Source organism: Emydura macquarii, unplaced genomic scaffold, assembly GCF_026122565.2.
Source record: "Emydura macquarii macquarii isolate MOO-44397 ecotype Brisbane River unplaced genomic scaffold, CSIRO-AGI_Emac_v2 contig_1768, whole genome shotgun sequence".
Classification (NCBI taxonomy): Eukaryota; Metazoa; Chordata; order Testudines; family Chelidae; genus Emydura; species Emydura macquarii.
In genome coordinates this window covers 3,025,384-3,052,699 of record NW_027131905.1, presented here as the reverse complement: position 1 = coordinate 3,052,699, position 27,316 = coordinate 3,025,384, and the positions used below count along the sequence as shown (strand labels likewise).

The 27,316-nt window shown below is 40.2% G+C and overlaps 1 protein-coding gene across 1 annotated transcript in view; it reads right to left on the bottom strand.

Moving 5' to 3' along the window:
* Window positions 1–8,442: 8,442 nt before the first annotated feature.
* Window positions 8,443–27,316, bottom strand: part of SORCS2 (sortilin related VPS10 domain containing receptor 2) — a 549,270-nt gene continuing 530,396 nt past the window's right edge. The window contains exons 4-5 of the mRNA XM_067556436.1: window positions 9,752–9,929; window positions 8,443–8,686 (exon numbers count right to left, since the gene is read on the bottom strand). Of these exons, the coding sequence (XP_067412537.1) occupies window positions 9,885–9,929 (45 nt within the window). The 3' untranslated portion in view covers window positions 8,443–8,686; window positions 9,752–9,884. The remainder of the gene's footprint in view (window positions 8,687–9,751; window positions 9,930–27,316) is intronic.

Sequence of the window (27,316 nt, the reverse complement as noted above, 5' to 3'; positions counted from 1 at the left end):
GTCAGACAGAATCAATCAGCAGACAGGAGAATTAAGTTGTCATTGTAATATATTGTAATCTATCGAAATGTAAATTCACCATTTATTAGCTTGTCACAGTGATGCCGAGGTCCTGTAAAATGCTTTGTGCTTTCTGAGCCTTTCATAGTGCCCTCAGCTCCCAATGACTTTAGTAAACATGGGGGAGGATGGCAACCTGCTAAGAGATGAGTCATCCTCTCGCAACTTCAAGCCCTGACTCTAGCTGTTGGGGTTTTTTAACACAGTAAGATGACCATTGGGGAGAATTCCAATATCCTTTTGTTACTATTGTTTATGGACCCGCTCCTGCTCCAAAGCCAAGTTAAATCAATAGAAAGACCCATAGGGACAGCAATGGGTTAGACCATAGGCAGTTTTGCCATTGACTCCAGTGGCAGCAGGATCAGGTCTTAAAGTTCCATTTTCCTTGTGCCTCTTTGGCAGATCCATGCAAAGTAACAACCCCGCCCCCTCAAAAGGTTCAATTTAATTTTTGGCCAAAGTGAGATTCAATCAGAACATATGCTGCACTTTACCTAATAGCGTATACACCAGCACGATCAGAAATGATGCACACTTTTGACTTTTAAGAAGAATAGACTGATGAGAAGTTATCTAGATTAAGTACAAATACTGGTCTTGCATGCAGTGGAATCTATCTGAGGATCTGGATTATTGCCCACAAGAAATGAGTAAACAATATACCCTAGTCAGCTCATCTTCTGGGCTTCCAAGTCCCATCTACTCCATGTCCGTCCTTTTTTTAGACTAAGCTCTTAAGGACAGGGACTGCCTATATTTTGTGTCTTGAACAGTGCAGAAAACATTGTCAGTGTTTAACAATTATTACACTGAAAAAACAGGAGCACTTCTGTTGTGTCTGCTACAAGGAATTTCGTAAAAAAGGTATGCTTTTCATAATTGAGAAAACTGTGGGGAAGAAAAAAAGCAGAACCTCACTCGAAGAGAAAATGAATAAGAATATTTCTGCAACCAACAGAATTACACATTATTTATTTCTAAGGTAATACTATAGGAAGTTATTTAGTAAAGTTTAGTAAAGATTAAATGTGTGCTTTCTTCTCCCTAAAGGTGCTCAAATACTGTATATAATAAATACATTTTAATCACCTCCAATCTTGACAGTACTTAAAGGTAGTGATTACCTTTCTAGTTGCCTAGTCTGGTGGTTTTCAATAACACTGTTTCAGAAAAGCTTGTTTTTTGCTTAAGATCAAACCACACAGCTAGAATAACAAAGTTTCCAGCTATGTCACTATTTTTCATGGGATTTCTGCAAATTCTTGTTTCTTGTTCAGTTTTATTGAGACCATGTGATCTGGTGTTTAGATGAGAAGCCATGGGAATATTAGTCACCGAACTAGGAATTTGACTGTGTGACCTTAGGCAAGTCTTCCTTGTGCTTCCTTCAGTTCAGCTGAAAAAAAATGGGTAAAAATCTAAGACCTCAGAGAAAATCAGAGGTGACATCTGAGCTGAGCTTCCATTCCACCACCATGCCACAGTGGGGTGAAGAGTGCTCTTAGGGTTTTAATTTTAAACAAATACTAGAAGCTATAACAAGATTAGAGTGCATATTATGAGTAAAGTAGATGGTGCCACCTTGTCTAGTAATTGAGTTCAGTTTGGGGCTCATTCTCAGAACTTTGGATCACTGGATGTATATCATTTGGTGACACTATTCATAGTGCACCTAAAAGCTATGTTTAACCTGATATCCCTTTCCCTTTTTGTTTGCAATATTTATATCACTAATTCATCAAGGTAAATTAAGTACAAATAGTGTTGGACTGAATGCAGATGGATATCATATAGCAGACACTCTGATGAAGGGTTTCAAGAATTCATTCGGTTTAGCAGCAGCAATGCCATTTTTTAAATGGGGTGTGATGGTATCACATTAAAAATGTGACAAAGTTTCAGGATTTTTCCCCCATGGTCTTCTCCATTGTTTCCAGACTATGACTTGAGAAGAGGCCCTATTTCTGGAAGAATTTTTGTTGCTACTCCTTTCTCTTTTTTGTGGGTCTGTTCCATCCACACCTTCCTGACACTTTTTGCATGTGTGAGCAGGCACCATTTTCCATCATTCTCTGTCATCTTTATTCTCTCTGCCTACTACTTGCCCTGTGCTCCAAGTTGAAAGGGATTGCTTGAATTCAGCAATGACACAGCTCGATGAAACATCTACATCTCTCTTACTGATTAAAAGGAGAAACTGACTCCAACTGGAAAGGGCAGGACAGGTGGTAGCAGAGAGACAATGGCTGATCAGTACAAGTCTCAAAGAGTCATAGAGTTCATGGCCAAAAGGGACCACTAGATTATCCAGTCTGATTCCCTATATATCACAGGCTGCCACCACCACCACCCAGCCACCTGCACACTGAACCCAATAACCTGAATTAGACTAATGTATTACAGCCCACAGGAGAGTAAAGAATTGTGTTATAGTTAAGAAAATGCTGCCATTGCTGAGGCTGCTAGGAATTATGGATGATACATTATAGCAACATGGAATTACAGTACGTTCAGTACAAATATTTCCCTTCGAAGTACAACAGAACGGCAAACGGACGCTGCCTATATATTGTACTTTTGAATTTGCTATTGATAAGAACACAGAAATATAGCTGCACAGTATATTTATTCTGTTACATTTCCATAAAAAGGGTTCAAGGAGAGGAAGGAATTCCATTACCTTTGTGTTCTACGACTGTGTGTAAATTACAGAGATCATTCCAAAAACATCTAAAGGAAGCTAACAATAGCCCGCTCAGCATCATGAGAAAGGAAAGACTCACATTGGCAGGGAAAACAGGGTGAGACAATGTGGGTTAGTCAAAAGGTAAACAAATGAGGGATTTTTTTAGAAAAATGTCATTCTACAAATATACTGCTTGGCAATAGTAGCAGTCTTGAAATAAAACATCTCCACATATAACGGCTTGACAGTAACAGAAATCATGTTTATCAGGAATATTTCTTAACTGTTTTTCTTCGGATTCTGGCCAATGCCAGGTGCTTCAGAGGGAATGAACAGAACAGGTAATCATCAAGAAATCCATCCCATCACCCATTCCCAGCTTCTGGCAAACAGCAAGGTCTGGGATGCAACCCCATGCTCTAGATGTCCCTAAACCTCTGACTGCTAGAAGCTGGGATGGACAACAGGGGATGGATCATTCAGTAAAGAACAGTTACCTCATAACTGTCATTCTTGAGATGTGTTGCTCATGTCCATTCTGATTTAGGTGTGTGTGTGTTCGCTACATGCAGCGGTGCCGGAAGTTTTTCGCCTAGTGGTATCGATAGGGCTGGCTCTAGCGCCGTCTGCAGCGGCGTGCATATGCGCTCATATATATGGCGCTGCCGGCCCCCCCTTCCTCTCAGTTCCTTCTTGCCAGAACTCCGACAGAGGGGATGGAGGGTGGGTTGTGGAATGCACATGAGCAACACATCTTGAAGAACAACAGTTACCAGGTAAGTAACCGTTCTTTCTTCTTCGAGTGCGTGCTCATGTCCATTCTGATTTAGGTGAATTACCAGCTGTGCCTCTGGAGGTGGGCAGGAGTTCATGGCCATGAGGATTGCAGTACTGCTCTGCCTAATCCCGCATTGTCCCAAGCTTGCTGCGTGATGGCATAGTGGGATGTAAATGTATGTATGGACAACCATGTAGCAGTTCTACATATATCTTGAATAGACACATGCACCAGGAAAGCAGCTGAAGACACCTGGGCCCTTGTGGAATGGGCTGACAAAGATGCTGGAGGTAATCCAGGACGATATTCACTGTGAGGAAACTGGCTTGCCCTTCATCCTGTCAGCAATTGCTACGAAGAGTTGCGTGGAGCGGCCCTGGACCTGGGCCGAACAGTGACGCTCTTCCCTGTTTTGCCATGAAGCATCCACACCAAAGGATCTGTTCAAACAATCTGCTAGGATATTCTTCAGCCCTGGCAGATGGACTGCTTCGAGGTGAACATTGTGGTCCACACAGAGGTCCTAGAGATGTAAGGCTTCCCAGCATAGGACTGAGGATCTGGCTCCCCTTTGCTTGTTGATATAGTACATTGCTGCTGTGTTGTCAGTGAGAACCTGTCCCATCTTGTTGGATTGATGCGGTAGGAACACCTTGCAGGCCAGATGGATGGCTTCAAGTTCTCTGACATTTATGTGAACAGCTCATTCCTCTCTGGTCCAAAGACCCTGAATCTGTAGGGCACCCAGGTGGGCACCCCATCCCACATCCGAGGCATCTAAGACCAGGGACAGTGTTGGTCTTGGGACTTTGAAGGGTACTCCTACTAATACCTGCTGTGGGTTCATCCACCATGATAGAGAGGTGAGTATGCAGAGGGAAGGGAGGATCATGAGGACTCTGTTCAGGGAGTGCCTGGATGGGGAGTAAACTGATGCCAGCCACAACTGGAGCGGTCAAAGGCGAAGTCTGGTGTATCATATGATGTAAGTGCAAGCTGCCGTATGTCCTAGAAGGCTGAGGCATACCCTCGCCCTGGTCAGGGGGTGGGACCTTAGACTGGGTATAAGTTCCGTCATTGCTAGGAACCTGGTCCTGGGAAGTAGCGCTTTGGCTTGAATAGTCTAGGACTGTCCCTATAAACTCTAGTCTCAGGACTGGTATAAGTATCGATTTCTGCTCATTTATTAGCAGGCCCAGCGACTGACACGTGTCTCTTACAATGCTGATTCTGTGTTGGACCTGTTCCCTTGAGTGACCAGATAAGGAAACACCTGTACTTCCTGCCCAGATGTGGTCCTCTACTACCACCATACATTTGGTAAATACTTGAGGAGCAGTGGAAAGGCCAAATGGAAGAACTGTAAACTGGTAGTGTCGAGTGCCGACCATAAACCGCAGGAACCTCCTGTGGCTCAGGAAGAAAGCAATATGAAAATAAGCGTCCTTTAAATTGAGGGCGGGGAACCAGTAGCCCGGATCCAGTTAGGGGATGTTGGCTGCTATGGAGACAATATGAAATTTTAGCTTTTTGAGGAACTTGTTTAGGCCCCTTAAGTCCAGTATAGGAGTTTGGGCCTCAGGCCTCCCTTTGTCTTTGGGGTCAGAAAGTACCGTGAGTAAAAACCTTTGCCTCTCAGTTCCTGAGGGACCTCCTCCACTGCCCCCACCGGAAAGAGGGGTTGCACCTCTTGAATGAGGAGTTGTTTGTGAGAGGGGTCTCTGAAGAGGTATGAGTAAGGGGGGGGGGTGAGAAGGTGGGATCAAAACAAACTGCAGGGTGTAATTGGTAGCCACTGTATTTAACACCCAGCAGGCCGACATAATGGCCATCCAGGCTGGAAGAAAAGAGGTGAGGCGGGAGGAAAATGGTCAGGAAATTGGACCTCAGGTATTGACTGTTGTGTCACCCTTGGGCACACCTTCAAAAGCTTCACTTTCAAGAAATGACTGCTGGGCCCTGGCCTCGAAGTACATGCCGATGAATTGCTCCAACAACGCTTGCAGCCCTTATTTCTCTTCCTATAGGTCTCCCCTCTGGACTGGCCTCTGAAGCAATGTTGTTGCAAGGGACTAAAGTGTCTTCTTGATGAGGACGGGGTATAAAGGCCCAAAGAGGTAGCATGGCCATTGAGTCTTTTAACCCATGTAACCTGGAGTCGGTCTGGTCTGCGAATAGAGCAGTGCCATCAAATGGAAGATCCAGGATGGACTTCTGTCGAAAGACCAAATGACTGGATGCTCTCCTCATTGACACTGCAAATGCCATTGCCCATGCCTCCAAGTTCGCTGCATCTGAAGATGCCTGTAAGGAGGCTCTGGCCACTGTCCTAGCCTCTTCCAGGATTGCCTCAAACTCCTATTTGGAGGACTGTGGGTGGGAGTTAGTGAACTTTTCCTGCGATTGCCAGATGTTAAAGTGATATCGACTGAGCAGTGTCTGTTGGTTAGATGCCCTAAACTGCAGGCTCACTGTCGAATAAATCTTTTGTCCAAATAAATCCATTTTCTTGGCCTCTTTATTCTTTGGTGTCAAGCTCACTTGCCCATGCCTGTCTCATTCGCTGGCCACCGTGACAACTAGTGAATCTGGGGACGCATGTGTATACAGGTATTCAAAACCCTTAGCAGGCACATAGTACTTTTTCTCTGCTCGTTTGGGTGTGAGGGTCAGAGATGCTGAGGTCTGCCATAACGTCTTAGCAAGCTTCACTACCCCATTATGCACCAGAAGGGCCACCCTGGAGGGGACTGCGGATGCCAGGATGCCAAAAAATTCGCCAACTGGTTCTTTAAGTTCTTCTATCTTGAGGCCCAAATTGGCCACTACCCACTTCAACAGCTCCTGATGTGACCTATAGTCGTCTGGCGGGGCAGCATGATAAGGGCCTACTACTGCCTCATCCAGTGAGGATGAGGAGGAGGTCAGTAGCTGAGGGGTAGCTGAAACCTCTTCCCTAGTTGAGGTAGTCACCAATGGGCTTCCTAAGAGCGACTCCTCATGCTCCAAGTCGACATCAAGGGCCGGTGCTGTGGTCGGGTCCTTGGAAAAGTGTGGCACCAAAGTTCCCGTGGATGAAAGCAGGTAAGGCACCATGGAATGAGGAAAACGCCACAGATTCCAATATTGCCAGGGTCCAGACCATTGGCCTTGGGGGCCATCTCCCCATCTGTGGTGGCATAGGGAAACCTACGGGGAGCTTTGCAGCCTGCACTTTCGGGTGGACGATGATCTCTTCGCCCAAATCCGAGGAGGTATACCCCAGTGACCACGGGGGCGCCGACACTGTCCGCTTCTCCGTTTCAGTACATCAGAGTTCTGGCGTCGGGGAACAGTGCCGAGAACCGCAGGGTTGGCTATGTCTTGACCATGTCTTGTTCTTTGGTTTCCTGTAGGGACTTGAGCAGTGCCGGGGTTCTGGTGACCTGCTGCATGCCAGGGATTCTCAGTGCTGCAGGCTCTGAGAACTATGAGGCTCTGAAGATCGATGCTGATGCTCAGCAAGTCGGTACCAACGCTCTGAGGATCGGCGCTTAGTGTCCGGAGACTGAAGTGCACCTGATGTCTCTTGGTCTGATGTCTCTTGTTTGATGTCCCCCACTCAGCTGCCTTAACCCCAACAAGTGACATGATCTCATGCCCAGCCACCTCTGGAACTCTGACACTAGTGACCTGAACTTTTTTGTTCTATCGACCCAGCTGTCAAATTGTTGCAGTTTCCATGTGTTATCCACCTTGATATCTGGTAGAATTCTAAGGGTTAATATTGACAGACTCTATGAAATCATATACCTACATTACACAAACCACTTCAAACATGTATTAATGTGATACACAGAACCCCACCACTGCTTGAGGTAGCAAAAATCTTATGCACATAAGGAATGGCAGCTGCTTGGGTTTTCTTTTAATAGAAAGCACCATCCTGGATCAGCAAAATAGAACGTTTATTGGGAAAAAAGGAAAATAAAACAGATGTCACAATGTGCTTCATGGGAGAAAATGTCATGACTAGCCCATCGGTACAAGATTGAATCCTGGGATTTAGCTGACTACATGTCACCTAGGTTCACATCAGCTGTTCTGGTTTCAGAACCCCGGCTTTTTGCCCCCCCTTTCTTTTAAAAAAAAAAAAAAAAAAAAGCCAGTAAAAATATTTTAGGTTGAAGAGATTAAAACTTAACTGCAGTAACTTTGTTCAAGTAGGGCAAAGTAAGGATAAAAGCATTAATCCGGTTTTAACCAGTAGGAAGAAAATCTTCCTAAACGTTCTGACCACAGCTAGATTTAGTTAGTTTTTATGCCAAATTGCTGCACGTCAATGACTTAAAACTAAAATTTTTCATCTTTATTAAAAATATTAAGGAGGAAAAAAAATTACATTGAACACAGCTTTGTAAAACTCTCCAGAAAGCAAAGCACATCTATTTTTAATGCCACTACCAATTAAAAGGAGAGGTGAGGTTGGTTTCCTCTTTCTTTTGCAGCAACGAGCCATTGGGCTTCTCTTTATCTACAATTGCATTTATACAATAAAACTCTTTTAGAAGAATTCCTATTATCTACCCTCAGAACACTGACAACAAACTTGATAGAGATGTTTTATATCTTCTAAAATAACCCCACATAAACACGCACAAAGCTAGAAGAGAAAGCAGCATATACTTTTATCAGAAATCCATCATGCGTGTACAGAATACAATGGGGAATCGAGTGTCAAATCTCACAGTGGTGGACTTCATCAAAGAAAGAATTACAGCTTTATATCTTCTTTGAATAGGAGATCAGGATTTTATTCAAAGCCTTCAGTGAAATCCACTTCTAACAACCACCTAAATCACCTTTAATCCTCTAAAGCCAGAATTCAAAAGGATGCAATTTTAGAGATGTTAAAAACAGAGCACTGAATTCTTTAACCAATTGATCATCTTTATTAATGTAACTGCATTTGAACAAGTCTTGCCTCCGAACCTGACCAATGTCCAATTCTAGGGATTCAAAGTTTCCTAGCTGAGAAGAGTATGTCTCAAAGTCGGGCCCATAAGAATCGGATCTGCAACTGCAAACATATTTGTTCTTACTCTGTGCTTTGCAAAACTCAGGTGTCATAGTATCATGTCCTATGATTGATAATATAATTTGCTACCATGGAGGAGACCCTATGAAGGAAACAAAAAGGATTTGCCTCTAAGGAAAGGTAAACTGGACAACATAAAGAACTTTCCCTAACTGCCCTGAAACAAATCCAAATCTTGTTTAAAGAGCAACTCTGATCTTAAAAGTGACTAAAACTGCATCATTAAATGTATCATGTCTCAGTGATTTCTATATGTAATATGCTTAGTTTATGGCATTTTTCCCAACTGCCACTCCTGTAAATTCAACTTGGAATCTGAAAATCAAGCTGTAACCCCACTGTCTTAAATTATGCCTTTAATGACGTGGTCGAACCCACTATTTTCAGTGGATTTCAATAGGTATAATTAATGGAAATTTAGTAAACAATACTGTTAATACATAAATAGCTTACTTTCTAAACTTACTTAGCTTACTAAGTACTTACTTACTAAGCTTACTTTCCTTAGCCAACAGTAGTAAAACATAGTAAAAAAATATTTGACACTAACATTCAATAGATGTGACTCTGAATACATACAAGTGTTACATAAATATATTTTTCTTTTTATACCTCAACAAATAACTTTACTGAATATTCATGAGAGCAGCTCTGATTTGTCACAGCTCACAATGCAGATGGCAATATCTAAGCTAGTGACAAATTAAATGTTGAGATAATACAAATCCAAAAGATAAGAATGCCACCTTCAAAAGGTTCATTCTATAAAAAAGAAAAAAGGGATTAGGTAGTGTTTGATTAAAGGGGATAGAAGGGATCAAACCTCACATTTGTCATGTATACTTAGATTTAAATTAGCCATTAATGACTATTTGGACTAAATACCGGAATAAGTCTAGGTTTCCCTATTGTGATGCTTTGTTTTCATTCATTGCACTAAGCTGCAATACAACCCCCCTATTTTATTTTTGTATTTTTGTATTATTTTCTGATGTAGCAAAAACTGCTAACAAAACAGTAGCTGTCAAATTTTGTTCCTGACCCTGAGAGCTGATGAATACTCCCACTGAAGACAAAGGGAGCTGGAGGCACTGGCAACTGTTGGGAATGAGAACCTTTATGACTGAAAATAACTAGGATTGTTTACCTTCTGAGCAAGAAAAACAATGGAGTAATTGAGAGAACACAGTTGACATAGATGTCCTTTAATGTGCAATGCTTAAATTGTGAATCCATATTGACATGAACAACTCTGTTTAGTTGGTTGGTTGGTTGGTCTCTCAGACATAGAAGCCGGCTGCATTATTCGCTGAATGTTGCTGAGACTGCAAAATAAATAAAGCATTCTTGTTTTTATCTCTAAAGTGCCTTTCCAATAAATAGTCTGACCTGAAATGTGGCCCTTTTCTGTTTAAAAACAAAACCGAAAGACATCCATTTTCCAACTGAACCCGCTCCGAGCAAAAAAGTGGCTCCAGATCTGACGTTTAAAGAATAGCATTTAATAAGTGATCCTGTCTAGGCCTATGCAAGTGGGAGAACAAAAAGCAGCTTGGTGACTACTAAAGCAGTTAATATAGGAGACTAGTAAAAACAGACAGGGTTTGAATTTGCAATATCTTTGTTACCAAGTTTTGCAAAATCAAGTAAAAATGGGTGGATTGGACCCAGATCCCGTTTATCCAATCTTGCTCCCAAGTTTTAGGCGCAACTGTGCCATTATATAGCGGCAGTGCAAAGATGCTAAGTTTCAGCAGAAACTCTACTGTCAGAGCTGCTGAGGAGCACTGTTGCTGCACCAGCTCCTCAGGGAAGTACAAGCATGCACTCCCCTCTGCAGCAAAGGCAGCTCAGAAAACTTGTGCAGACAAAGGCAGACCCATGTCCGTCTCCTGACTTTTTGAGGGGCTAGCTTATGAAGCATTCTAGAAGCTGTAGCTGTCCCTGTATGGGAGGAATGAGGGGGTAAGAGAAAAGGCTGTTCCTTTCTTCTCAGTCTCCATATATACATCCTACGATATGTTGCTAAATAAATATTAAATCATATACCACATAGGAACCCTCTGCATTTTTATGAATCAATTTGAATGCAACACATTGTTTTGCTTGTCAAATATGCACTATGCGGGAAATGTGATTTTATTACACCTGGTGAGGCACCTCCTCACGCCCCTACAGCATTCCTACCATCCTTTCCACTAGCCGAGACACAGATGTAGGTAGTGCAGCCTAACTTTGTGGGCAAACTTCAATCCTGGCATCAGGTTGTTGCCGAAGTCAAGCAGGGTCAGCCTGCTTCCTCGCATTCCTTACCAGCAAGCTTTTGTGTTTGCTTTTATGCATGCAGTTCCTCCAGCCTGCCCACTGCTGCTTAAGTTAATTTATGAAGCTTCAGTTGTGGGTTAGGTGAAATAGAACTACAGTTCAATACTGGAGCGTATTACCTTCACTACTTTGCTCTGAAGTGTGGCTTTCTGAGATGAGTCCATGATTATTCAGCTGTAGATGTGTCAGCTATTGTGGAGGGAGGGGATGTGGCTGGGCAGAAGGCTAAATATTTGTTGCTATATTGGCTGAATTCAATTAGCACAAATCCTGCAACATATGGTGACTCTCTTTTTTTCTTAGTGGCATACAGTCCTGGTATTATGACATGTTCCATTGTTCACGACAGCCAATTAATTTACAATTACAGAGGCCGTGTGTTTAAGGAGTCTTGAAAGCTGAAACACGCTGCCAAAAATGTGGGATTCTAAAGAGGCTCCACAATACATTATGTTGTATGGATCTCTCATGGTGATCTCAGCCATGCTAAGTTATTAGTTGTAAATATTTTCAGTTATAAATATTTTATTATTAAAAATGGATTTGCATGACAGAAGTTAATGAATTAATGTTAATTCCTCTCAGAGCAAGGTTTCCTGTTTCTCCCCAGTGGATTTGAATAATTTGTGATAGCAGAATGGATACCATAATTAGAGGGAAATAAAGCCCTGATGCAATGCACTTTTGATGGAGAAGTCATTCTCTTTACATAAAATACAACAGTAAGAGCACTTCCTCCTCTTTAGATAAAAAGTATTTATTGCAGCATATGTGAGTTTCTCTCTTCATTTAAGCAACAGCAATGTCTATATGGCTTTATTAGTGGACTGTATACTTGCATGGAGATATCAGGTTCAGTGTACATTTGAAATAAAATCATCCCACTCAATTGTCATGGACACAAAGAAATTAGACACACAAAATCCTTCTATGGCATTTCTAAGGTCCCATCATCATAATATCTAGGACATAATATTAGGCAAAAAGCTGCAACGAACATGTCCATGAAACCAGTCTGCAATATCGTGTTCATCCTCCCATGCAGCACTGTTCCTAAATCCACACTAGCTATAAACACTTCAAACTTTTTTCTCCGTTTTCCTCTTTGAGCCTATTGGAAAGTCCTGTAGACATATTTTTTCTTGATATTCATCCTATATTTTTTGTACCACCCCTTCATCCCACTACTCCTAATTGCATCACCTTGTGTCATGTTCAACAAGTCCTCCCCAGCCTTAAAGCTGCTTATGCCCTTTAGTTGCAATTTAACCAAACAATTTCATTCTTCTGATATTTCCCCTTAGATCAAAGTCTCCAGCCTCATAATCCTTTTTTAGCACTCAGCTACTATGATGAGTGTTAGAGAAATAGGCAACAAACAAATATATTTCTCTCAATTTCATTAAAATTGTCAACATCTTTTCAGAGTAGAAAGGGACCTAAAATTGAATACAATGTGGTCTTACTGGTACCATATAGGGAGGGTCTATTACTCCTATATATGTGAAAAGGGTTAATGCCTATATTGTAGTAATGGTTCAGTAGTTATTACACTGCCATCTGTCTCCTTAAAATGCCGAAGATTAAGTTAAAATAAGTTAGCATTTATGCCCTTATTGTTTGTACAGTTCTTTGAAAAGAGAAAACACTGTAAGTGTAAGTATCATTATAAATCATTAAGATTTACAGAGCCACAGTTCATGCCCAGTTTGTCCCTAGCCAGTAATGCTCAGCGCATGCTTAACTTTAAGTATGTGAATTGTCCCATTTAATCAATGCTTAAATGCTTTGCTAAATTAGGGCTTTATACCCAAGTAATCTCACTGAAATAAGTGGGGCTGTGTGGGTGTAACTGAGGGCAGACTTTGGCCCACTGGAAGTAACAGTAAACGATCAAATAGTGGTTTTATATTATCAACTTGTTAATTACAAAGCCATAAATAAAACAACCATCTCATTTGTCTATCCATTTTAATCATACAACTGTGAGATTGACACCAACTTCTTATTAATTACACAGCACCATAAGTTTGCACTGTAATTCACAAAACACATCAAAAGACAAGAACTCTGCAAAGAAGATCTTACGGTCTAACTAAGAACTATGATACACAAGATAACAGTTCAGATGCGAGAGGCTATGGAAGCTGTAGGTCAACTTCTGATCTTCCAAAGGCATAACAATATAAATGCCAACAACAATAGTTAGTTCTCATTTAGCTAAATATGCAGTAACCCAACTGAAGCCAAATAGAGTGCCTCTGGAATAAATCTTGGGCAACTGAGAGCAGAATGTGTCCCGTTGTCAAATTTCAGAATCATATTTTGCATTACTTTATAGAAATTGCGAGTGGAAAATTACCCCTCCCCTTTAACATGAGAACACAGACATTGTCTCCCACACTTAAAGCCTACAAATGTGCATTAGGATATGAACAACACATCTCAGCGCAGTTACTGTGTGACTTTCAACATAGGTTTCATTTCCTTTAGCATTCAGAAGACAGACCAACCATTTTAAAATATTAAACCTCTAGCCATTTTTCCACATTCTTTCCTCAGTATTAGGAATCACAGTCGAAAGGAAACCTATTAACGGAGTTATCTGTTCTCACTAGGAGTTAGATGGATTAATTGTTCTTGAGCAACAAGGACCTAGATCTATAAGGGGACTTAGGCGCCTTGAAAATCACTGGAATCCACAAACCTTGAGATAGGCGGTGAGGCTCCCTAAATAATGAATGAAGAGAGAAAGGTGCCTGAGACTGGGATCCACAAAAAGCCGCATGCTAGTTGGGAAGCTGCTTAAGCTAGCCAATGGGAGATGTTAACAAGAAGGGTGTGTCCCAAGCCATGCTCTTTTCAAGGAGTTAGGCCCCTAAGTCTCGGCTGCAAGAAGGCACTTCTCTCTGCTTGTGATCCACAGATAGGAACCCCTCTCCTGCAGTCAGGCAGATTAGGCACTTAAGAATGCTTAGCACCTGCCTAACTCCACACATTACTGTTCAGTTAGGGGCGATGGGGGCATTCTTTATAACCTTTAGCCTAGTGATTAGGGAGCAAACCCAGATGGTGGGAGACCCCAGTTCAATTCTCCCACCTCCTTGATGAGGAGACGGGACTTGAACAGATGTTCCCCACTTCTCTGGTGTGTACCCTTCCCACTGAATATCTTATGGGATATTCTGAGGAAGTTGTCTGTCAATATCTTTTGTTGAAGCCATTCCACTTGAATTAATTATTAATGGGGCCAGAGAGAGAGTGAGAATCACTTTATAAGTCCATTGGATCTGGCCCAAGGATTTTAAATTCCCCAGCTAGCCTGGGCATGGTACTCCTGTAATTCAGGTCTCTTGGGCATCAATTCAAAAGCTACCAAGATGGCTTATCATTGAGTTGAAAAGAACACTGAATCATTTTATTACAATGAATATGCAGAATGTAAAACAGTTAAGTACAACAGAGGCATTCTGGCAGGCAAAACATTTAGACTAATTTATAAGCTATTCCTTCTGCAGTAGAATTAGAACATGCCGTACAATATCCCATCCTGAAGAGTCAATTTAGCTAACAAATTGAATATTTATTCTGTTTTGTGACTGTAACAAATAGAAATTCATCTGCAGTGTGATAGAATAGCAATACTTCTTTGTACTCTTTGTCTATTACAGTGAAAATGCTGAAATAAATTCAGCAAAGAGTTTAATAGATTCTAGAATCTAAAAGAGGCTTTTTAAAGTGGAAAAATTCCACAAAAGACGGGATTTCTAAGGTCTTATAAAAACTAATTTGTGATAAGGACAAATTAAATGTTCATTCTGCGGAAGAAAATAAATTCACTGATACGGAAAACAAATTTTATTAAGAAAAAGATGGTGAAACAGACAAATTACCAGCTTTGTAGCTGAAAATTACAAATGCTAGCATTGATTCTATGTACAAGAAATATGGCCGTACAAAACAAATGATAGAGAAATTGCTGTAAATTCTACACATATTGTAAAAATTGACTTCATAATGATTCCAAAACAAAGCAAATATTATAATTTTTGGATGCTGTTACACTACCTACATGTAGCCCCTGACATGCATAATCATTTAGACATAAATACAAAAGGAAGTTCTTATGGCAATTTTCCAACTTCCATCCCATAATGTTCCTAGCCCCTTTGGTTTTTGTAAGGATTTTATAAAAGATTAATATCTTATAGCAGTGTTCATAGACTTGTTACAGTACTGGACTGTTACTCCAGGAATTTGAATTCAAATTCCATCGGTCACATTTTCTGTATGAACCTGAGTGAATACAAATCTCTAAAATATGGGTAATACCTTCATACCACAGAGGGAAGTTTTGAGGATAAATTCATTAATGTTTTGAAGTTCTTCCATAGTAGCATGTTGGAGGCACCATAATAGGAAGACAGAATGATGCTGATTTACTTCCATAAGATATGATGTATGCTATTATGGGAATACAAACAAATGAACAAAAAAACGAGGAGGGGAGGATAAGAAAACAGTAGCCAGTAAAAATTTCTTGGTTATAATTATACTAAAATATTATGTAAAGTCCTAGGTTTAAGAATGAAGAATTTACATCCTGATATTCACAAAGGGATTAGAGTTGCCTTCAAAAAAGATTCGACACTCATTTGAAAATATGAGAAGAGTTCTTAATATTGTCCACTTTCTTTAGTTGAATAACACAGCTTGAAGTTCTTTAAATGTAGAAAAGGCTTTTGACTGGGTGGAGTACAAGTATTCTGTTGCAATTTTTGAAAATGAAAGTTTGAGCAATAATTATCTGAAATGGCTTACAGCTGTGTACATAAGCCTGAGGCTAATTTTAAAAAAATATGTCATCACCTTTGTTTGTCATTTGCATGGAACTTTTCAGCCAAATGATTAGACAGAACCATTACAAACTGAATGTTAAAATGGCAATAGACAACTTAATTTTGCCCAATGCATTTCTTTGTCTCAAAACATATTTTCTTTGCCAAACCTAATGATAATCTGTTATGTTTTAGTTCAGTCTCGGGTTTTAAAATAAACCATGATAAAACTGAGACACTCCCAATCTTACTGTGATATGATTAAATTGTTCCTTTTCTGAATTATTTTTTTAAATTGGCAAGAGACTATACAATATATAATATATTAATATATGATATATTAATTTGCAATAATATTTATTTATTTGCAAGATGTATTCAAATTTATTCCATTCTAAGAAAAACATTTTAGAATCTATATCTTTGAATATGTTTCAACTTTGTCTGGATATCTCAAATTAATATTTTAAAATGAATATCCTGTTTGCACTTAATCACGTGTTTTGGATTCTTCCAGTGCAGGATCCTACTTCAAAAAACCAAGAAAAATAATCCTCTAATTTTATTTAGACTAATAAATAGTAAAAAAAGGGTAACTGAGGATTACCTTTGCCACACTTCTATTACTACTTGAAACACTCTCTTGTTCATACCACAATAATTCCTAAAAGTTTTTATTAGAAATTGATCAGCATTTGTAATTGAAATTCTTGTAATTTATTCCATGGTGTGCATTACAAAATTAATTAAATGATAAACTATTTTTCACTCATACATGTGCTATGGCTGTGCTTTAACAATCTCATCCCAATTCAGCAAAACATTTCAAAACATGTTTAAATGCCATTGATTTAAGAACATGTTTAAGGACTTTAGTAAATAAGGGCACATACAATTTAAAATAGTTTGTTCCCTTCTAGTCCTCATAAAACACTTGTTTCCTCTAAGCACAATTGTGAGTTTTTAATGGCTGGAATAAAAATGGCTTTACTTAAATATTCCATGTATTCCATTACAATAAAAACATGACCTCTATGCCAGAAATGCAATGTTTATCGATTACCCAAATTTCAATATTCTGCACTCAATATATTATAAAAAATACATATTATTATGTCCTGTTACTAATCAAGAGATATTCTTTCAGACAAACAGTAATAATGGCTTTTTAGGTTAGATGTATATTTTGTTAATTACTGAAAAAACACCAAACAGCTGGGATTGCATGGAGGACTGGGAAAGGAATAATCCTAGTATAAGAAGTCCTAATAAATGGTGGCATAAGATGTAGATATATATTAATAAAGTTATAATTTGTGGTACTATAGGCTTCCTCAATAATTGTATTACACAGTGCCTATTGTAGTGGAGTTAAAAGTCCACTCAATGACTCCTCACAGTTTAGGACATGACTTAGTGAAAGGTTGTGAGGTGACAATACGCAACACAGGCTTGTATAACCAATCTGCAAGTTAGAGCACCTAAAAGAACCACAGGATCTGTGTGTGTCCAGTAGCTTCCCTTTTATATTAATTATATATAATTTATCCCTTGTCTGCCACGAGGTAGACAACAACATTTATCTTACCCTGCCTATACTACATATGAGTCTTTCTCCAACACATATCATTTTGAGTACATTGTGGGTAGGCTGGTACTATGATACATGTATGATGGAATTGCCCCCCCAAAAAAAAAAAAAAAAAAAAAAAAAAAGGATTTTTGCCTCTGGTAGAAATGCAATGCAAGATAATTGTAAATTAATCTTTTCTGATATCTCCTATTTAAGCATTGCTTAAATTTTTCTCTTTCTACCTGATTCTGCAGTCCCTCCTTATTCAACAAATCACCTAAGCACATACTTAACTTTAGGATGTACTTGAGTGTGGGACTTAAGCATATACCTAACTTTAAACGTACGCTTAACTGCTTTTGCTGAACTGATACTGCCTCATCTCTTTTGCTATGCTGCTGCAGTTGAGATCAGCAGACAGCTTCAGCAGGAGCTCCCTATGTCTGTAACAAAAGAAGGGGCTATCACCAGTAGAGAGGGAGACAACAGGGAGATGATTCTGGCTCCCTGATTGTCAGCCCCAAGCCTACCCAAATTAGAGCTGGTGCCAGGCGGGTCTAATTCATGTCACTGGAGGACTGGTGTAACATAGCAGGGCTCCACCAGACCCAACACATCCTTCATGCTGAAGAACTCCTGCACAGCCTGCAGCACAGGGGCACCAGCAGGGAGATCCCTTATGCCAGCAGAATTCTCTACTGGTGATATGTGGATAGTTTATGCTTCATTTATGCCACCTGTGTAGTGCACAACTTCACAGCCAGGCTTGAGAATCTGGCCCAGCGAGTAGAGTGACAGGGAACAGAACAGATGCTACTTTAATTCATAGCTGTTGTTTTCCCAACTTCTCTTCACAGGTATAGATACATATATAGCAAAGTCACTCAGTGTAATATTGGCTAAAGTGCCCTGCTATTGGCTAATAATACCACCTTTTGGTATTATTGGGGCTTGGACTGTCACTAGCACTAGCTGGAAAAAATTCCTACACTAGATAGATGACTTACAAATATTTGGAAAGGATAAACAATAGCAAAATGGCTTGACTAAAAAAAAGACAACTTGCATATTTGGCTGGTCTTCAACATTTACAGTCAGAAAAGTAGTAGGACTGAGCTATTTACTGAAATTATTTATTTTCTTTATTTATACAAAGTTTTAACATATTTTAATTGACTCTGATGAATTAATAATTTGATACACAATGTACTGAAGTGAAAATTGTTTATCATAGACTGAGCACAGATACCAAAGTTACATTTTCGATAACCAAACTAAATGGAAATATCAACATTTGGAACTTCACTGTACCAACCTTGCAAAGATTGGGAAGATTAGTTTGTGTATGCTCCTTTTCATGAGGTGCTATTCTTTCATAGACACTTACTTATGGAATGTTTGTCACACTGCTCCTAACACTCAACACCAAAATACTGAAAGTATTATTTTTATTTTGAACCAGATTGTGTTACCCTCACTCATATGGAGTAATACCTTACTCCATGGCCAGCCCCACCAAAAGTCAATGGCATTACTTACACAGCACACACAGTACACTATTAAGTGTGAATTAAAGGTATCACAATCCGGCCTTCAATAATACAATCATAGAGTTTACAACCAGAAGGAGCTACCAGATCATCAAGTCTCATCTCCTGTATATCTCAGGCTACCAGCACCACCTGGCACCTGTATTCTAAACCCAAAAACCAAAACTGAATCAATGTACTACAACCCTTGGGAGACTAAGCTACTGTGTGCCACAGGCAAAGAATTGGAGGGATCAAGTTGCACCAACGCCCAAGTCTGCCCCCCCAGAAAAGCCCCTCCCCTTTACGCACACTGCACACTTTTTGGCAGGAAGTGGGGGTTAAAAGCCCAGCAGAGGCCCTACAGGGGGGTGGGACAATAAAGAGACACTCTCCCAGAGCCCGCCAGAAGGGATGCAGCCCCTACCACTCGCAGAAGGGACTCAGGACTCCCAACTGCTCTGCACCACTATTTTGTTGAGCCCTGCCATTCCCAGAGGGGCTTCAGGACTCCTGACTGCTTGGCATTGCTGTTTTTCTGAGTCCTGCCACGTCCAGAGGGTCCTCAGGACGGCTGTAGTGCCCAGTGAGACTGTTTGTAGAGCCCTGCCATGCCTAGAGAGGCTTCAGGGCTGCCTCCCGCTCAGCCGAGGTGGGTTGCTGAACCCTCACTGTACCAAAGGAGCTCGAACACTGGCATGGTAGGCGGCCAGAGGCAACGCATGACATTTCGGGGTCTGCACAAGATGGAAGTTGCACCAGCCCCCTTCCTCCTTCAGGGGAGCCCCAGGCACTGTCTGTCACACCAAGGCCTCTGCAATGGCAGGGAACTGATTAAGTGATATGTACTCAGGTGATCCTGGCAAGTGGCTCACACTCCACACTGTAGATGAAGGTGAAAAACCTCCATGATCACTGTGAATCTGACCTGGGGGAAGTTCCTTCCTGACCCGACATAAGAGGGATCAGTGAGACCCCAAGCAAGAACCAGCTGGCCAAGCACAAGAGAGGAAATTCTCAGGGTATCCTCCTACTCTATCCAGTGTCCCACCTCCAGCTGTGCCCATCTCTCATCTCTGATGTTTCACAGGAAGGAAACAAAACAAAAACCAACAAAAACCAGAATATATTGTGTCGGTGGCAGGGAAATTCCCTTCCTGACCATTGTGCTCAGTGGTGGATAAGACACAAAGATAAAGAAATCCCCCCGCCCCAAATAGCTCACAGTCTATAAACCAAAATAAAACTGCAAAAGTTTTTTATTCAGAGCAACAAACATGACAAAGATTATAGAACAGCAATAATCACAACCTATGTCTAAACCATAAAAGTGTGCAGCATTTCACATGCCATTTGCCAGCCTATGAGCACTTTATAGCACTTTGCCAGAAGTACAGTCCTGCAGCATAAGAACTTCACCTGCTCTTTAGGAAAAGAGATTATTTCTTTCTTTAATGAAAGCAACAATTTTCAGTGGAATTCACCCAGGAGGGCATTTCCTGTCTTGTAGGGCATATGGAATAAAAAGGCTCCAAAACTATATTTCATGATTGTAAGGAAACAGGTTTAAGTCACAAACTGGTTTCATGGCCAGAACCACCCGCCCCTCCTTAAGTGCTGGAGGGATGCTTCAGGCACCTAAATGCACAATAAGATAAACAAGTAAATAGGAAAGAAATATTTCCTGCCAACACTTCACATGGGCATGCGACCACCCCAGAGACTGTTTCTCCCCCCACCCCACATTCAGAGCTTCTAATAACTTTTACTCTGGCACAAAGTTAATGTGTGAAAGAGAGAGCGGTCAGGAATCAAACCTACTTCTGGCCCCGCTGCAGTGGTGACGTAAGACCACATAGGAGGAAGGAAGAAACAGAGAGCCCTGGTGCTAGAATGTGCAGGTGGTCCAGTAATATGACTGTACCCGTGGGCCAGGTATTTGTGCCAGAGTCATATGCAACTGTACAAATAGTCTAGGCCTCAGACTACCCAATGTCTGTGTCATCATGTTAACCTTGCAACATGTCATTTAAAAAAAACCAACCAAACCACACACACAGTATTCTGAGAGGAATTTCAACCAAATGGCTCTGTACCATTTTGCCCAAGGCTAGGTGTAGCTCTCCTGTCATTCTTGATATCCATCCTGCCCCCTTCTGCTTTCAGCATCTTCAATTACATTCTGTATCTTTCCCCTTTGCTTATTTATTCATTACTGAAGTGCTGAATATATAATTAACTTCTCTTGACCAAGAAAGAACAATTTAAAATCCTCTCCGGTTCCCAAGTCACCTGCCTGACTCATACACTCAAACCTTGTTGTCTTATGGCACTGCGAATCCCAGCAGAGGCAAAAGAAGAAAAACAGAAACAAACACAAATCACGTCAAGAAAGTAGCAACCTCCAGCAGCACATCTGAAGTTTTGCTCGACTATAAATTAATTTAACATTTTAACTTTGTTCTTTGGATCATTAACCTTCTAGTTACATTTTCTGAACACTCTGTTTAACCCTACATCATCCTAATGTGCTCCTGTCTAGCACCAGCTCACCAGACATTGCAATGGCAGGTAACCTGTTGAGAGAAGTATGCCCTGTCTTCCTACACACTAACTCTATGCTCCCTGACCCATTGAAATCTATGGGAATTTTGCCATGACCTTCGAGGGAGACAGGATTTCACCTTCCGTGTTTTATTTGCTCATATTAGAAAGGCAGAAGGAAGCATCTCATCGGTATTATTGTGCTTTTGTTTAAATGAGAAACACAGTGGTAGCCACTATACTCTTTCCAAAGGCCTTTGAAAGTAATTAACACTACTGTGGTACTCCCTATTCTGAGTATAGGGATTTAAAATGGTAGACTGGCTCAGCAGAAACAAAACACAGGTTCAATCCACAAGAGTTTCCTCAAAAGATAATATTTATAACCCGAATCTACACAAGTAACAAAAAACATCCCTTTCCCTACAAAATGGACACATTGAAATACCTTTTCAATAGAGCATATAAATTAACCCATGAAATTCCTCGCTGCAGCATATTATTGATACAAATAGCTGAGTAAATTTTAAAAGGATTAAATATACCTACGAACAGAAAAGACATCTGCATTTATTCTAGCTAGGTTAAAACAAAAAGAGACATCAAGCCTCATGTTTCAGGACATAAGCTGATCAACTGGAGTAAGAAAGAAATCATCTTCAAGTCCCAGGGTACATGAGGTTTTATGTCTTCTTCTGAAGCTTCTAGCAATGGCTGTGGTTGGCAACAGGAGTGGATGATCTGTTTCAATATGGCAATCCCCAGAAAAATATGTAGTTAGCGTTAACAACTATGAACTAGTACTATTATGTAATGGATTTCTATTTTTTTTTTTTTTTTGGACAAATGGCATTCCAAAAATGAAGCATTTGGCAGATTGCTACACTTCCCAATGTGTGCGAGAGAGATTATTGCTTTATCCTCTAATCTAACGTGAAGATAGAATATAACTGCATCCCCTATGTCCTACTCCTTCAGGCATCTCAGTCACATAAATGATCAGTAGCACTGTGATGTAAGTATATCACTTGCATACTTTTTCATATTCAGGTTCTTTGTTACTTTTTTGTTAGTTGCCACGGTGATGTAATACATTGTTTTCACTGTGGTGGTATTAATAACAGTAATAACATCATGAAAATACTATTTTCACCTGGGTAGATTTCAAATTTCTTTACAAAGGTGAACACAGATCATTATTCCCATTTTATAAGACGGGGAAACTGAGACATGGAAAGGTGAATTATTTCTACAAATAGAACGGCACTATAACTTTTATTTTTTTTAAATCACAAGCCCCGACTTACTGATTGAATTTTTTCCTAATGTCTTTCTGGTGGGGGTACTATAAATTGTACAAGAAATAAAACCTGACAGTAGTAACAACAAGCACATTTTATTTTCAAAGCACTGCAAATATAAAGTATCCATTGTCTTCTAAGGGAAGAGGATCAGGACTAGGTGGAGATGGGAGTTCTGGTTTGTTTTTTTGGGGGGGTTTTTTTTTTTTTTTTTTGGTTACATGGATTTCTAGTCCTGCAGAGAAAGGAAGTTGCATGAATCTTTATAAACTACTTAAATTAACTGCTCAACTTAACTGACAATGATTTCAATTCTTAGTGTGAAGTCCAGCTCTTGAATATGGCTCCCATTTAAATCAGCAGAAGCCCAAAAGGAAGAATATGGCCCTTCATTCATATGATTTTTCATTTGGAATGGTTCCAGATAATGCAACTCTTTCCTTCCCCTTTTCACACAGACACACACTACTTCATTGATAAGGAAAGAAGGACTATAGCTATAAAATGGGAAATGATCTCAAGTTGGAGAATTGAGTTTATGCACTAACTTGTGAATATGATTGGTCATTAAAAGAAAATTCCTTGTAGAATATCTAGTGACTAATGTATCTAATATATCTAACATATCTAATGTAGCCCTGACATCACTAACAGGTGCTGTTTTGTATTTGTAGCATGGAGCCATATAACTATTATTCAAAGTACAGAGTCCAAGAGAGGCAGCAGAAAATGTTGCTAATTTAAAATGATTTTTCATAATTAGTCATTCATATGTTAATTTCCTCCCCCAAGAACAAATTCCATGTTATCAGAAAAATGTTATCAACTACTTTTTAGCTAAATATTTTAACTGACGAACAAAGCTCTTGGAACAGAAAAGGCAATCAGAAACTCAAGCCCTGTGCTAGGCCTTCTTTACCAGTAAACTTTATTAAATTCCCATGTTTGCAAATAATAAATAAGAACAATGAAACTTGGCATTTTTATAGCAATTTTCATCCATAAACCCTTCAGTATTCTTTTAGAATATTTCATGAACTGCAGACAATAATTTTACCCCATTGACTGGTGTGGAAAGTTAGATGCAAGAGTGCAATCCATTAAGTAAGGAAATAAGAAGAAAGATTGTCTTGTGGTTACTACATATAACTGGGAACATAACTCCTAGGTTCTGTTTTTCTCTGCAACTGACGCACTGCGTGAGTTTGAGCAAGTCATTAGACTAAGATTAACAAGGGCTGCCTAAAGTTAGTCTCCTAAATTTACATTTAGGCATGTAAATAAGAAGTCTGTTTTTCATTGATGTTGAGTACTCTCATTATGGAAAATTTCAACCTTAACATTTTGGTGCCCATCTGTGGGCTTATCTATATAGGAAAATTTGCAGTGGTTTAGCTAAATTGATTTTAAATTGATACATAAACCAGTTTAACTGTTTCTTAAACTATGTTGGTTTGTGTTGGTAAATTACCAAGTTAAGTTAAAACAGTTCAGTCTCAAATTAAGCCAATTTAAGAGCATTTACGTTATGAAATTGCATTGGGTTAACTAGATTCAGACCTGTAACCTAGGTATCCATCTTTCATTTGGACCTCTCTCAAAGTCTTCACATCCAGGCTGTGTCTAAATCTTGCTAATTCTTTCTGAATAACATCTGTAAGGTGGCCTTTTTTATCCATCCATGAAGCTAAAACACCCATCCAGACTCCCAACGTCTTTTGTCATGGTTACTGAAATCTTCTTCTCTCTGCCCTTGACAAATGCAACTTATCCCGCTTATATCCATTCAGAATGCCGCCACAAAAATTTCCCTAGCCCTTTGCTTTGACTTGTCACCCCTCCCTCTGCAACCCTCCACTGGCTCACCCTTCTCTATCACACCAAACGTGAGCTACTTGTCTTTATTTCCAAGGCCCTTCTTGGTCTATCCGCACCCTACCAATCATCTCTCATTTATTATTCAGATGCAGACTTCCACCTTGGATTGGCCAGTGATGCCAGCCTCCATTGCCCACTTTTTTTTTTTTTCCTTCAAACAAGCACCTTAATGGTTTGTCCCAGGCTGCCCCTCAAGCTTGGGAAGAGGTCCCCATAAACATCTGCACAACTTACTCATTATCCTCTTGCATATTGTCTGTAAAATGGATTGAGAGTCTGAGATAAAAGGTTCCCAGACCAAAAACTACATTACTATGAGTTACAGCTGGCAGTATCAGTAATTTAAGAGTAAAAAAAAAAAAATATATATATATATATATATATATAGGTATGTTGTAATTTTCCCTAAACTGAATGTTATAAACCCTGGAAATTCAGAATTTGTGTTATGATTAAAAGAAATGTACAGTTAAGGCACCCAAACAGCCTTAACTATGCCCTGTAGTGATGTCTTGCAATAACCATGTGATTATAATTATGACATATTGCTCTTTGTGCAGCCAGATTAAATTAAACTGTTTTTAAAGGCATATTTTCTCTCTTGCATACCCATTCCTACAGGGTAGAGTTAACATTCACTAGAACACCAAAGCAGCATAATGCAAGGTAGCCAGAGCACATCAAACTGCTAAGCTGGGTTTACAGTTGATGTGCACTAAAGTAAAGAAAAGTGCCAAAAAATTAATCCTTAATTTGTAGTTGATTTATTGGTTTAGACGGCTGTAGTGAGATTGGGATTATGTGAAAGGGGGGGCAGGGCAGTAGTGTACCGAGGGGTGGGGTGGGCCAGGGCCCCGAGCACCGGCCTGCGGGGAGGCTCCAGGCCAGCCCTTCACAACATGCAGGGAACGGGGGGCGCTGGCCCTTCCAGTGCCCCATGCCCTCTTTGTGTTGTGAGGCTGCCCCAACCGAGCCGGCGCCAGGCTGTGGGGCTGGAGTGGCAGGTAAGTGTGGGGCACCAGATCAGCCTTTCATGATGGGGGGGGGCACAGGAGGCTGAGGGGTGGCTGATTCTGCTCCTGCCCACCCATTCTCCAAGTGTCGTGAAGGGCCGGCCTGACCCCCGTCTGAGCTGGCACCAGGCTGCGGGGCTGGAGTGGGAGAGGTGGGCGCTGTGCGGCAGGTAAGTGAGGGGAGAGGGAGACAGCAAAGCCAAGCCTGCATTTGTGCCTCCCCCAAGCGTCATATCCCTCCCTCTCCTGCAGGTACAGACCCCTCCTACCCAGGACAGCTGGGGGGCAGCATCGGGACCACTCCTGCCCCGCGCTGGGGGGGCAAGTGTAGGCTTGGCTCCTAGGTGCTGGAGAGCCACAGTACGCCACCAGGGCAGGGAGAGCCCAGTACCTGAGTGTTAATGACTGTGTGCTTTAAGGGCACCCACGAGTTCCTGCTTCAGTTCTCCCAGCAGTACAGCTTCAATATACAGTACAGATGAGGTAGCAGTGCTATAGGAACCCTTTCAAGCACTAATGTCCATGATAGTACGCAGGCCCTGAATATTATAAAGAATAGTGACCGCTGGGCCAAGTAAACTACCAATGAGATCTCTTGACACGTGTCTCCCTCATGCCCCTGAGTCATTACAACCAACAAAATTGTTAAATGCAAATTAGTTGTAAAGGAAGAATAATGATTGGTTGAATTATCTCTGTCACAGCTAACCTACCTAAAAAAAAGTAACCTGATCTGTTGACCTGAGCCTGTGTAAAAGCCTATACAATCATAATAATTAGATACAACAATACTTAATAACTTAGCTTAATTTCAATCGAATTCTTCAAATAAAGTCTATATGTCAGATTTCAGTTAATTTTAATGACATGGCACATTCATTTGGGGAAAAGAGAAGTCTGACACAGATGCTTATTTTCTTAAATGACTTAGTGTTTAATTATTTTTTATTTACAAATGAATTGGTTTAATTGTAAATATTCAGAAAATTTACTCTGTACTCAGAGTAAGTGCTTAAGTTTGGGGAGCATATGCTGATTTTTTTTAAAAAAACCCAAAGAGGCTCAATCCCTGATTTAAGTGCAAAACAGAACTCAACTTCAACCTGTAGAGTTATAACCAATGCCTCCATAACACCTTCCTACTAAGCTACCTAAAATTCAAAACTAAGAGCATTTATCTTTGTCCTGCATGAAATCATTTTTCAACAAGTCACTAGACACTGCTACAAGATGGAACGTTATTTTCCTTTGTTAAAATTAAGAACAAGTAATTAAAATTAAATACAAGCAAATTCAATTTAAATTAGGATATGTTAAAAAGGAAGCTTATAAGCTTGATAAGACTTTAGTTGCTAATATTAGTTTAACAAGATTTAGCTTGATTATTTTATTATTAGTCACAGGAGTAGCCAAGAGCTGTCAACAAATTACCAGCAAAGGTTTCCAGCTATTTTTAGGTCAAAATATTAATGATCTATATACTCAGTAAACAGTAAACAGAATCCTGTACTGGGAAAAAATGCTATGTGCTAATGTGATTGGTATTGACTACCAACTTTTTCTGATTACTAGTAAAACTGGACCCAATTGTGATGCCAATATATAGAAATCAACTTTGATAAGTACCAAGTATTAGCAGTACATGCCAATATTAGTATTACTTTTACCAAGGAAAATTAGGGTTAGGAAGTTCATACCTTTTAGCATGAAA